This window comes from Anastrepha obliqua, chromosome 1 (genome assembly GCF_027943255.1).
Source record: "Anastrepha obliqua isolate idAnaObli1 chromosome 1, idAnaObli1_1.0, whole genome shotgun sequence".
NCBI lineage: Eukaryota > Metazoa > Arthropoda > Insecta > Diptera > Tephritidae > Anastrepha > Anastrepha obliqua.
In genome coordinates, this window is record NC_072892.1 from 76,609,343 (window position 1) to 76,622,463 (window position 13,121).

Genomic DNA, 13,121 nt, shown 5'->3' on the forward strand with positions numbered 1-13,121 from the left:
TTATTTCTCTACAAAATTCAAATGGTTAACAAACTGAATGCAGCAGACTTGCCGATTCGCTTGGAATTTTGCCAGAAGATCCTGCAAATGGTGGAAGAAGACCAAAACATGTTAAACTGACTTTTCATGTCTGATGAGGCCCATTTCGATTTAAACGCCAATGTGAACAAACAAAATTGTCGAATATGGAGTACTTCTAACCCACAGATACTCCACGAGACGGAATTGCATCCTCTTCGCGTGACAGTGTGGTGTGCGGTTTCTTCACGCTGTATTGTCGGGCCTTATTTTTTTGAAAAAAATGATCACACCGTTACGGTTACTGGAGACCGTTATTTGAAAATGCTGAAAGAATTTTTCTATCCAGAACTACGCCGAAAGAGAATTCCTTTCAACTCTGTGTGGTTTCAACAAGATGGGGCAACGTCTCACATAGCCCAGACTGTTATGACAGAGTTGCGACGAAAATTTCCCAATAAACTGATTTCAAGAAACTCCGAATTTCGTTGGCCCCCCAGGTCGCCTGACCTTACTGCACCTGACTTTTTCTTGTGGGATTTATGTAAACAAGAAGTTTATAAAACAAAGCCAACAAATTTGGATGAACTAAAACAATCCATTCGGGCAACAATTGCGGCTATTCCTGTCGCAACTCTCAAAGCAGCACTTAACAACTTTTTACTAAGATGCCGCACTTGTGTCAACGAGCATGGGGGGCATTTAAATTCAATTATTTTTAAAACTAGTTAAGCTACATTTAATAAAATTTAATGACCTTCAACTTGAAAAAAAAAATTAATGAATTCCATACACTAAAAAAGAAGTTATTTGAGTTTCTTAATGTAGCAAAATGCATCAGCCACCCTGTACATAAAATCTAGAAGGAGTAGTGCCAGTGGAGGTCTTTTCCTCTCTCATGAGGATATTAGTAAAGCTTTAATTAAGTTAAATTCATCCTCTTAAACTGTTACCGATGGCAAAAGCGCGGATGATTTTTGAAAAAAAAACTTGACACTTCACACTATGCTTAAATTAAAGCTTGAATCTTGCACAACTATATACTGTATTCTGTATAATAAGTTCTAAAAAAATTAACTATAATATTGGAAAGGGTAAAAGCACATAATTGCGTTGTATATTTTTACTCACGTGATGAACACTCTTGGACCTATTTCAAAAAGAAAGCCAAAAAAGTGAATTTTGCCGATTAGTGTAATAAATTGTATATTCTTTCCATAGAGCAAGTCATGGTAGACTAACTGGGGAACTTTTTGCGCGAACTGTTTTTTCCTGTTATTAAAATAATTCAAAGCTAATTATGTTTTGCCCAATGGGAAGGTAAAGCAAACGGAAAAAAAGTTGCTAGCTCTAAATTACTTCGCTTTTCCTAGAAGAAATCCATATAGAGATATGCTTTACATATATTGCAATTCTTAGTTACTGAGCCAAACGTTGTGGTTTTAAGTTTAAGCTACTGTCGTTGAATTTTGAATAGCTTTTTTCCAACAGTGGTGAATTAAAGTGGAATCGACCGCTGGTACTGATCTTTCAATCTCTTGAATAAGGTTTCAATATTGCGTAATATTTAGCAAGCCTTTTTTACACTTACCTTTACTTGTTATTATTTCCGATAATTCCGATGCGTCGCTTTTTATTGCAATTTTTTCTTTATCAGCTTCATTTGTACGTTCAATTGACGCTTCAGAAGGCGAAAAATAATTTGTGGGCGATATGCGATTTGTTCCTCTGTCAGTAGACAATTGTTCATTTAGGTTTTTGTTTGGAGCTTTACTATTGTTGAACAGTTTTCGTAGTGTTCGTTGAATTATAAATGCAGCAGTATCTTCTGACATTGACGTATGTTTTTGATGAAAATTAGAACTTTCTTCCATTTCTTTTCGCTTTTTAATAGCACGGCGAAAAAGACGTTGAATAGTAAGAACTGCATTAAGTATGTTCTTTTCGGTATCTATTTCCCATTTAGAAACGATGTGAGCATTGTTTTTAGATATTATCTTCCCAATTTTTGATTGTTCTTGCTTAGTATTTAATATATCTGAATAATTTTCCTGCTCAGTTGCACAAATTTTACTCGAATTTTTATTTTCGGCAACACGTTCAGATAACCCTTCATACAGAATTCGACCGCAAGCGCATTTTGCAAACGAATTTTGTTGAGTGCTTTTAAGAAAATTTTCATACGAGGATAATTTCACTTTAGAACTGAAACCTCTTTCTTTTAAATTTCGAAAGTACCGAACAGCAAAAACACAAATATTGTCTGGATTGGTCCGTAAAACCGCTTTAATAAATTCCTTAATAAGTTCGGTTATTTCTTCAGGAATGATTGCGTAAATAAGTGAGAGCGGAATCTGTGTTTGTACCTGACCAGTGCCGCTTTTGAGTATGGTTTCATAACTTGATGTCGGCTCGAATCCTCGATTTTCAAAATCTCTATTTCCTTGTATCATAGCCTCAAAATACTGCGCTGAATATTCGTAAATATTCGTAGGTTTTTCCCTTAGCATCTTCCTGGCCAGATTTTTTGTGAGATCCCGTAGTCCAATTGGTACACGAGCTGGATTAACGCTTGGCATTTTGTGTAGAATATTTGTTATAGGTATTTTAAGTTAACTTGTTTATGCCGTACAACTGTGAAATCAATATTGCCCAGAAATTTTTCACGAAATACATAGTTGTTTCTCAAAGCCACTACATGCATTAATGTTTCCAATAACAACAGTGGCAAAACAAATGCTTACTGTAAGCAAGAATACATACATTGCACATAGTATATACTTATGAATATTGTACATAAACCACTATAAAAATCCCTGCTGGAAATTTCGTAGACGACTCTGAAATAACCAACTTTCAGCTTTCTTATTACTTCGAATTGGTTCCAGAGTCATACAAAAGTCATGCCATGCCTAATCAAATACAATATGAAAATTTTGAATATGTTTAATTCTAAATATTACATTAAATATATAATATTATATGATTACAAGTAGCATTAAAAAGCTATAAGCACTTCAATTACAGAAAACATGTCTGTGATTTGGTCACATTTGTTTAGAGCCTGTAGAGTCATTAGATTCTGAAATTTGACGTCTTTCTTGAGTGTTTAAAATTATAATTATACAATAATTATATTTTCATATATTTTATTTTTTGTAAGAAATAGGAACTACTTAATTTTACTGTTAATAGAAGCAAGAAAGGTAAAAACTAAAACAAATGCTTGTTAAATAAATAAGAAAATTCTTTGGAAATAACATGTGTGAAAAATATATATAATAATATCTCTCCAGTGGATAGCTAAAGTGTGACATTTAAATTCAAAAATATATGTAATGATATGATACGAGTATACTAAATTTGTTCTTATATTTAATTTGGCGGTAACATTCCTAAAATGTATTTAATTTTGGAATAAATAACAAATAACTTTAAATGCGGTTGTACTCGTAACAGGCAAGTATTGCAAAGATTGCTTGTTGGCTGCTTTTGCCCATGTTAGTTGCATAGCAACTTCATCTGTTAACAAGCGTTTCCACGTACACCTCACAAATTTAGCTTGCACCTTTATTTCTAAATAATTCATTTCATTTTTCTTAACAGACGAAAATGCAGGGTTCGGCACTCGAAGTGTAACCAATTAAAAAGCCCATGAATTTAGTTTGGAAAATGACTTTTATTCAATTCAAATTAAAAAAATTGTGGAAATAATACAAAAGTAAGAATCAAATTACTTTTGCTCGATATGACCACCTTTTGCCTTGACTATGGCATTGAGACGGTCCAGAAATGAATCACACGCTGCCCGAATGTGACTTGCAGGTATTTTGGCCCACTCGCGAACAATGGCTTTTTTCAGCGCCTCGAGACTGGTGAATCTTTTAGTTCGGACCTTGCTCCCCCCAAATGACTCAAAGAGAATAATCCATGTGATTCGTATCTGGTGAATTTGAGAGCCATTCTTGTTGCAGCGTCCATGGTCTGCCACTGAAATGTTTGTATGCCCACGGCTTCAAACCATCATCCAGAATATTTTCCCGATAATATTTCGTATTTACTTTGACGCCAGGATCGATGAAAACGATTGGAGAGCGCCCATCTGCGGTTACAGCGGCGCAAACCATTATCTGTGGCGGGTGCTGCCTCCTGGTGGCCATTCAATGACTCAAATTCTTGTATGTACGGTCAAATAAATCCTATCATATTGGAAGTTTACGAATTACTTAATTTGAAAAATTTTCTCGTCAGAAAACACAATGTTCGGAAATTGACCGCTCTCGGCCAAGCGAAACAACTCTTTTGCTCTCTCAAGTCTGGCTTGTTGCTGTTTTGCTGTGAGATCATGCGCCTTTTGGATCTTGTAAAGCTTGACTTTGCGATGCTACGGGCAGATATTTGCAGTTTTTTCGCTATTTGATTGACACTTCGTCGGGGATTTCGCTTAATTCGCTTCTTCACTTTTTGAACCATTTCACGTGCCGATGCAGTCTTCTGATGATCACCTCCATGACGTTGTGGCGATGCTACCAGTCTCATTGTAACGAGTAATGGTGCGATAAACAAAAACTTTATTTACTTTAAGATGCTCGAGCTCACGAACAAACGCTGGTTGTAATATAATGCAATCACATTATTACGCTTGAAAACCATTGCTAATTTTCTTTTTTTGCTCTTGACAAAATGCTTCCGCGCGCTTGTAATCAATACTCTGGACTGTCATTTAGCCAACTAACATAATTTACATGCTCAAGCGGTCTGAAGTTGGTTACACTTCAAGTGCCGGACCCTGTTTTTTCAGGCACAGATTTTTTCAGCAAGGGAGTGGCAAAACCAGCATTTCACACTTTTCCGCTAAGCTTTGAACCTCCCCATCAAAACGCATGGCTCTAATGAATAAAGCGGAATTCCAGGTTAAATTACTTTCGTTTTCTTAGAAAAAGTATTTTTTATTAAAGTCATCTAATTTCAAGTATTACTTATCACAAGAGGTATATATAGTATTTTGTTAGTTTGCTGTTATCTTCTTCTATTTTTCTTTTAAGTTCTGAAACAAAGTGTCTGAAGAAATACGAGTATATTAAATTATTACCTTGATTCTCTTTTTTCAAATTTTGTGATGAAATAAATTTTTAAAGTATTACCTTGATCCTCTTTTTTCAAATTTTGTGATGAAATACATTTTTTTAATTAAATTCGTTCCTGACATTCATTACGAAAAAATAAGTGATTGGTCAGGAACTTGGTATATTATATTAATTGATCAGCAATGAAATCAAAGCAAAATATTAAGAAATTCATTTAAAAAAACTAAAGCATCTTAAACTTTTATGAGAAATCTTTAGTCAGTAATTTTTCTACAATTTTTATAAATTTTTTCCTAGGTACATCTTTAAAAATTAAATTTCACAAAACAAAACAACAAACTTTGCTTCATCGAAGCAGAAAAAGTATTCGTACATTGCAGTATACAGTTAAAGTATTCACATTTAATATAACAAAAAAAAATAAGGTGTTAGTAACTTGTGAGATAGCCTTTCCGCTTGAGGACCTCCGCAAGTACATGTGGCATGGGATGGACAAAAGTTAGAAGTATTCTCTTTGGTAATTTTGCTCCATTCATTAATTATTACGTTTCTAAGCAGTTTCTTGGGGGTTATACTGTGCTGACGGATCCTGCGCTCCAAAAAATGCTCAATAGGATTGAGATCTGGGGATTGGGGCGGGGTGCGCAATTGGTGCTTTGTGTTATACAGCAACCACAGCTTAACATTATATGCCGATTGCTTGGGATCATTATCATGCTGAAACCACAAATCATCACCAAGCTCCAACTGTTGAACGCTTTGCATCATTCTAGACTTTAAAATATTTAAATAAGAAAATGTATCTATTGTTGATTCTATACAACAAGTTTGCCAACTTCTTGCACCGCAATACACCCCCAGACCATCACACCTCCCCGCCCTGCTTCACAGTTGGTACACGATTTTCTTTTTCGAGCCCAGTACCGCTTTTACGCCACACTAGTTTCCTTCTTTTAATGTCAAATATGCAAATATGCGAAAATAGAACACGTTTCCAAAATTCTCGAGGCTTGTTAACATATTCGTTTAAATTCATGCTTTTTTTCTGTTGATGCTTTTTTTCGGATATGTATGTACGAATTTTTACGTGCCACATGTCCGTGATACTCATCCTTTTTAAGTATTTTACGAACATTATCGTCGTACACATGCTTGCCAAAGGAGTTTGAAATGTAATTCGAGGATTATTTTTCACTGATTGCTATGGTTCATTTTCCACGTACGGCCAGCTTGCTAGGATGACCAGAACGTAGCTTTGACCCTCCACTAATTTCCTTAGTTTTGAGAGCCATAGCTATTTCTGGTACACAAAATCTAACCCCAAAGTAATGTCGTCACAGCAAAATTAATTACAAATTAAAATAAAACCGTTATTGGGTATGAATATGTAACTGCGTACTGTACGGAAACTTCTACTTCGTAGAAGTGAAGTTTTTTGTTTCTGTTCGGTAAAATTTTATTTTTGAAGATGTACTTAGGAAAAAATGCATAGAAATTGTAGAAAAATGACCGACTAAACATTTATCATAAAAATTTAAAATGTTTTGGTTTTTTTACCATGTATTTCTTAATATTTTGCTTTCATTTCTTTGTGTGCGGACACTTTTTCTGGCAAGTGTATGTAACAATGAAAGATATGAGTTTCTTTTCGTTTTACATTAGACTTAAATAATTAAACATGGTTTTTTTTATTATAATTAAGTAAATAATGGATATATATATATATATATGTACATATACATATATTTTCAAGGCTAGTCTTGAAATAATGGGAACAAAATTAATGAAAAAATAAAGAATTCTACTAGCCTTTTTACATAATAGGATGTATCAATATCAATAGCAGTGTAACAGTTACGGTTTTTTGAAATTAGTGAGAGAGATTACGATTATAATTTGCGAGATTACCAATACATATAATATAATTTTTAAAGCTGAAACAGCCAATTGACACGATTCCGTAATGAAAATTCTTAGCGGTTTTTTAAATAAATCTTGCTCTCGGAGAGCGAGATTCGCCCGGCGAAAACGCTAAATTAAATTGTTGTTATATATATACAATATAAAGAGTCTTATATTATTGAGATTGTCTATCAAATGTTTACATTCCAGAGCTTCGTAATATTATGTGTGATTAATATTGAATAAAACCTCAATCATCCAACGCTGACTAAACAACTCTTTTGTGTGCATATAGGTGATAATCTTGCCAAAATTATAGTGGAAAATCTGGAACATAGCGAGCTTGAAGTTTCAAACTTAGTCGGACAGGGGTACGATGGGGCAAGCAATATGTCAGGTAAATTCAACAGTGTACAGGCGATTATTCGAGAGAACCATGCACATCATGCTCTACATATCCATTGTGTTGGTCACGCTTACAATCTTGCTATATCTGCAACTAGCATCGTTCCAGCTATAAGAGATTTCCTAAGCACTATAGAAACTGTTTATGTGTTTTTCAACGCTCCCAAAAGACTTCCGATTTTAGAAAAAACAGTCGATGAATCAGGTGAAAGTACTAGGACGAAAAAGTTGAAAAGATTAAATCTTTCTCAATGGGTATCAAAATATGGAGCTGTGAGCGATTTGATGAGCTGTTTCCGTATGTGTTTGGAACTTTAGAGAACCTCAGAATTGATGAAAAAGATGCGAAAATGCTAAAAACTGCCATGGGTTTTGAATTTGTCATCAGCTTACGTTCTGTTAGCAAGATCTATCAGCTTTCTTTACCTTTGAGTCGACAATTTCAGAAAATCAAAATTTTAATTTTATTTGTTTGATAGATATTTTGTATGGACATAGAGAAGAGGGTAAATGGAATCGCAATGGAATAGGTCAAGTTACATTTACACAAACGTGAAAAATGACGAAACATTTATCAAATTCATGAAAGATATGTTCAATTTCGATTGTGCATCAAACGTTAATAAGTCAACAACACGAAGAGGCACCATCATCGATTTGCCTTTTTCAAAACACTTTACACTCGAAACACTCCCTTTCATTTCCTACTTTTTCTATCATCGTCCTATTCTCAACAGAGAAATGGTTCATTACCATGCACACAGGAAGAAGGCATATGCAAATACAAGTATGTGAATTTATATACAAATGCGCATATACATATATATACATACATATATATGCTCACTCAAGTAGGACAGAGCCAGATGTCGAACGTTGCCGAACGTGGGGGCCGATTGTGCTCTTTGTCGTTCGTTCCGCGCTCTCGCTTGCAGTTCAAGCACATTAGCTAACATTTGCTTGCGTACGGAATAGATTCGTATATTTGATATGTCCATATGATTTGTATGCATCTTTACTTATAGATTTGTTCTTTTTGAAAATTGCGCGAAATTGTATATGTATATGCATGTTTATATACATATATTAATATAGTATACAGCATATCTTATAAGGTATGTGGTAAATATTACCATACATTTTTTCCTTCATATATAATAAAAAAATTAATAATAATAACATTAAAACAACAGGTATTATTAACAAACTTGGTTTTATTTTAAATTCTTCAAGTAAATCAAATTAATAATAATCAATAAGAAGGCATATGCAAATACAAATACGTGAATTTATATATGTACATATGCGCATATACATACATATATACGCTCACTTAAGTAGGAGAGAGCAAGATGTCGAACGTTGCCGTCCGTTTGCTTTGTTTGCTTTGTCGTTCGTTCCGCGGTTTCGCTTGCAGTTCATTCAAGGTAACGACAATGAGCAAGGTAACGACAATGAGCAAGGTAACGACAAATGAGCAAGGTAATGACGAATGAGCAAGGTAACACTAATGAGCAAGGTAACGACACATTTTTTCATGTGTGCAGCCGGCTAAATCGAATTATAAGACGTTATCACGTCAAAATTATAATCGATTTTTATTACACCTATACTTATCAAACATTTCTTATATAAAACCTTCACCATTCCTTTATTTCTCCCCAACTTATCCCACATTGGAAAATTTCTTCCAGTTTTTGTTTATATTATATTTCTATTCAAACTAATTTAGTCTTTGAAAATTCTAGCAAATTCTTGGATGTAAACACAACTTGCTAACTGAAACTTGTATCAATCTGAAATTACCAATAACTAGCAATGAATTATCTCCATATGAAAATATTAATAAAGGGGGCTAACAAAATATTAATAGAGATATTTCTGAACAAAAAAAGAAGAAAAGCTAAATTAGGTCCAGATCAAACTTTAGTGAAAATATTTACATATATCTATTATAAGGCTTCATTAATTAAATTAAATTAAAGCTTTTATATACTTTGTAAAATTTGTTTATCTGTCTATTTATTATCTTACCTATATATCAAAAGATGCTCAATTACGATTTATTAAATGTTAAGTTAAAAAATAATAATTAAATACTGTTCAATACTATTAATATTTCCGGTTGCAACAATCATTGAAACCTACCTTTATTGTTTTGATTCGTCGATCCCGATCGCTGAACAATATTACGCCAAGTAATTCTCTAAACGTAAATTAAAAACAATTGTATGCAAAGAAAAATATATATTTCATATATATATATTATATATATATATATTCATATATTTTTATAATATTATTAAATATTTATTTAAAACATGTACATTTATTTGAGGTTGTAATATTTTATATCAACATTTACATGGGCAGTTCTGGGTATATTTCCCACCACGAATTATTGCATTAATATTCAGTAGGTTCTACAATTCGGCATATAATGGGAATGTCCTGCACTTTTGTTGGATTGCTAAGATTTCTTGTCAAATTGCTGGAAATTACATTGTTTTTGAACTTCTGCCATGTGCGGGTGGTCAAAAAGTCTTTAAAAAGCTGTTCTCTGGATGGTATAGTTGAATTTAAATAGAATCGCCTGCGTTGCCATATGTTTCCCGGATTTTGCTCTTTTTCCAAGAGCCAGTATCTTGGCAGCATAAGACATTGAACTGTAGTTCGTGCCATTATAACCCGATGTTCTAGTTTTTCACCTAAACTGAAGACACCTCCAAAAGTAATTGAGCCTACATCAATGAAATGATTCTCAATTCTTGTAGGAAAGCCCTGTAATTAAAATTTTTCAGGAAAATAAAGTTGTACATATACATATGTGTACTATGTACAATAAATAAGCGCTTTGAATTTATTACTAACAGATTTCGGCGGTTAATAGAGAAATGTAAGGCTTATTTTATTCGGCATTTCCTCGCACTCTACCTTTATGCTCGATTAACTTGATGCATGCGAAACCAACAACAAAGTTATCGAGGAAAATTCGCCACTAGCGAGTATGGCTGTAGCTCACTAGACGCATTGCCTTACCAACACATGTAATTTAAGGCAGCTCTCTTCCCGCGGTGCTTCATCTATTCGCTATTTGCTAACTCTTGGCGAAAAGAAGTGGCCTATATTTGAATTATTACAATATTTGTTGAATTGACAACTTTTAAAGATTGTTTTAAAACAAATCCGTCCTGGGTGAATACAGTGTGATAGTGATTGCGTTATATACATAGTGACTGCGTTATTGAATACATAGTGATTGCGTTATATTTGGCTGGAAAATCACAAGCGGCGATTGTACGTGAGCTCGAGCACCTTAAAGTCAATAAAGTTTTTTTTTATCGCACCATGACTCGTTACAATGATACTGGTAGCATCGCCAAAACGTCATGGAAGTGGTCATCAAAAGACGTGAAATGGTTCAAAAAGTGAAGAAGCGACTTTAGCGAAATCCCCGACGAAGTGCCTATCAAATGGCGAAAAAACTGAAAATATCTGACCGTCAAAGAGAAGTCTTACAATATCTAAAAGGGCATGATCTCACACCAAAGCAGCAACAAGTCAGACTTGAGAGAGCGGAAGAGTTGGTTCGCTTGGCCGAAAGTGGTCAATTTCGAGCATTGTGTTTTCTGACGAGAAAATTTTTAAAATAGAGCAGTTTGTAAACGCCCAAAACGATAGGGTTTATTGCACCGACCGTTCATACAAGAATTTGAGTCATTGATTGGCCACCAGGTGGCAGCACCCGCCGCAGGTAATAGTTTAGGCCGCTGTAAACGCAGATGGGCGTTATTCGCCAATTGTTTTCATCGATCCTGGCGTCAAGGTAAATGCGAAATATTATCGGGAAAGTATTCTGGAGGTTGTTTTGAAGCCGTGACAGACAAGCAAACATTTCGGTGCCAGACCATGGACGTTGAAACAGGACTCTCTACCGTCTCACAAAACTCGAGGGAGCCAAGAATGGATGCGAGTATGCCTCAAATAAATTGGAAAGGTGCGACATAAGTTGATTTGTTTTGAACTCCAGTCGATTAAATTTGATATGTTTAAGGGCACTTGAAAGTAGAGGAATACTCCAGTGTTATGCTTGTTTACAACGTAATTACAACATATTTAGCTTTTATTGATTCCATTGACTATAACGAGCTTCTTGAATTTTAATTCTTTTTCATCTCCAATATTTGTTTTTGAATCTGTCAAACGACGCTCTGTAATAGCCCTTTACTGGGCTATATTATCTATATATAAATACATTAAATTTAAATGAAATAATATACCTCTTATCTCTGCCACAGACTGAATGCATTGAGATGAAATGAAATACAATATATAACTATAAGGATGTGAAACCCCATCATGGTTGCAATATCAAAAATCTTCAATGCCACGCTTTTCACTTCTATACACAACGCATGAAACAAATACCTTTTAACGTCAATTTTTTCAGTAATCATTGAAAAAACTTCACCATAAATTTGATGCCATAATTGCTTCCCGCCAAAACCATTAATAAAATGCAATTCGCACTGAACTATGGATAACGGAACCTAGTAAAGGTATGCATTTTTCTAAGACCTACCGACATGCACCGGCCACCTTTAACTAAGCCTTATATGTATGTTGATTACCTGTTTGAGTGAAATTTGTTTCTTATCCGTTCTCATTTCCGGAAGTTCTTCTGTAGACCTCAAATTATCATTGGACGGTATATTCTCTTTACTTATAACATTTGAAAGCCTTATTGAATATTCGTTCAAATATTTTGGATCACATTCAGAACTTATCCCACTGAATTCAGACATTTCTCCTGGTGCTTCTTCGGCGCCTAAATATTCCTTGGAGAAATTACTATTTCTCTCAGAAGAATTTTCCTCCTTGTTCATTTTTGACACGCCACATGAAACTTGAATACTCTTTATGTCCATTTTTTGCAACTTTAATAGAAAATAAGAAAAAATATTATATTAACACTAATTAATATTGGTATTTTCAGAAAATTTAATTTTTGCGCACATTTTATAAAAATACACAAAGCGCTTTTTAATCAGATCTTCGGCTTGAATGTGAAGTTTATAAAGGAGGATCAATTTATAGGTATCGGATTTTAAATTGAAATAAAACAACGAAAATTCAAATTGATTGGGATATCTTTATCATTTTTGTGTAGAACCATTCATGACACTTATTTTTTAATGATAATCTCTTTGATATGTGGCCACAACTGCACCGTGATTCGGCATCCGTAAGCACCAATTTTGAACGACTCGTTGGACGACTTCGGTCGAAGTTGGTTTATCATGCTTTGTGGACTTTACATATATATATATATATAATTGGCGCTTACACCCGTTTTGGGTGTTCGGCCGAGTTCCTCCTCCTATTTGCGGTGTGCGTCTTGATGTTGTCCCGCAAATGGAGGGACCTACAGTTTCAAGCCGACTCCCAACGGCAGATATTTTCTATGAGGAGATTTTTCATGGGAGAAATACAATCGGAGGTGTGCCATTGCCTTCCGAGGGGGACCGCTATTAGAAATATGTTTTTCTCTATTTTGGTGTTTCACCGAGATTCGAACCTACCTTCTCTCTGTGAATTCCGAATGGTAGTCACGCACCAACCCATTCGGCTACGGCGGACTTTATATACCCCCACAAATAAAAGTCCAAAAGTGCGAATTCACACAATCTTGGTGGCCAATCCACTGTC

At 34.5% G+C, this 13,121-nt stretch overlaps 2 protein-coding genes across 3 annotated transcripts in view; both read right to left on the reverse strand.

Moving 5' to 3' along the window:
* LOC129235452 (uncharacterized) overlaps positions 1 to 5,873 on the reverse strand; it is a 48,888-nt gene extending 43,015 nt beyond the window's left edge. Inside the window, exon 1 of the mRNA XM_054869300.1 lies at positions 5,681 to 5,873. Coding sequence (XP_054725275.1) covers positions 5,681 to 5,873 — 193 coding nt within the window. The remainder of the gene's footprint in view (positions 1 to 5,680) is intronic.
* Positions 5,874 to 9,741: 3,868 nt separating this feature from the next.
* LOC129235526 (uncharacterized) overlaps positions 9,742 to 13,121 on the reverse strand; it is a 35,842-nt gene continuing 32,462 nt past the window's right edge. For both annotated transcript variants that reach the window (XM_054869413.1, XM_054869414.1), the window contains exons 8-9: positions 12,044 to 12,349; positions 9,742 to 10,193 (exon numbers count right to left, since the gene is read on the reverse strand). In XM_054869413.1, coding sequence (XP_054725388.1) covers positions 9,819 to 10,193; positions 12,044 to 12,349 — 681 coding nt within the window. In that variant the 3' untranslated portion in view covers positions 9,742 to 9,818. The remainder of the gene's footprint in view (positions 10,194 to 12,043; positions 12,350 to 13,121) is intronic.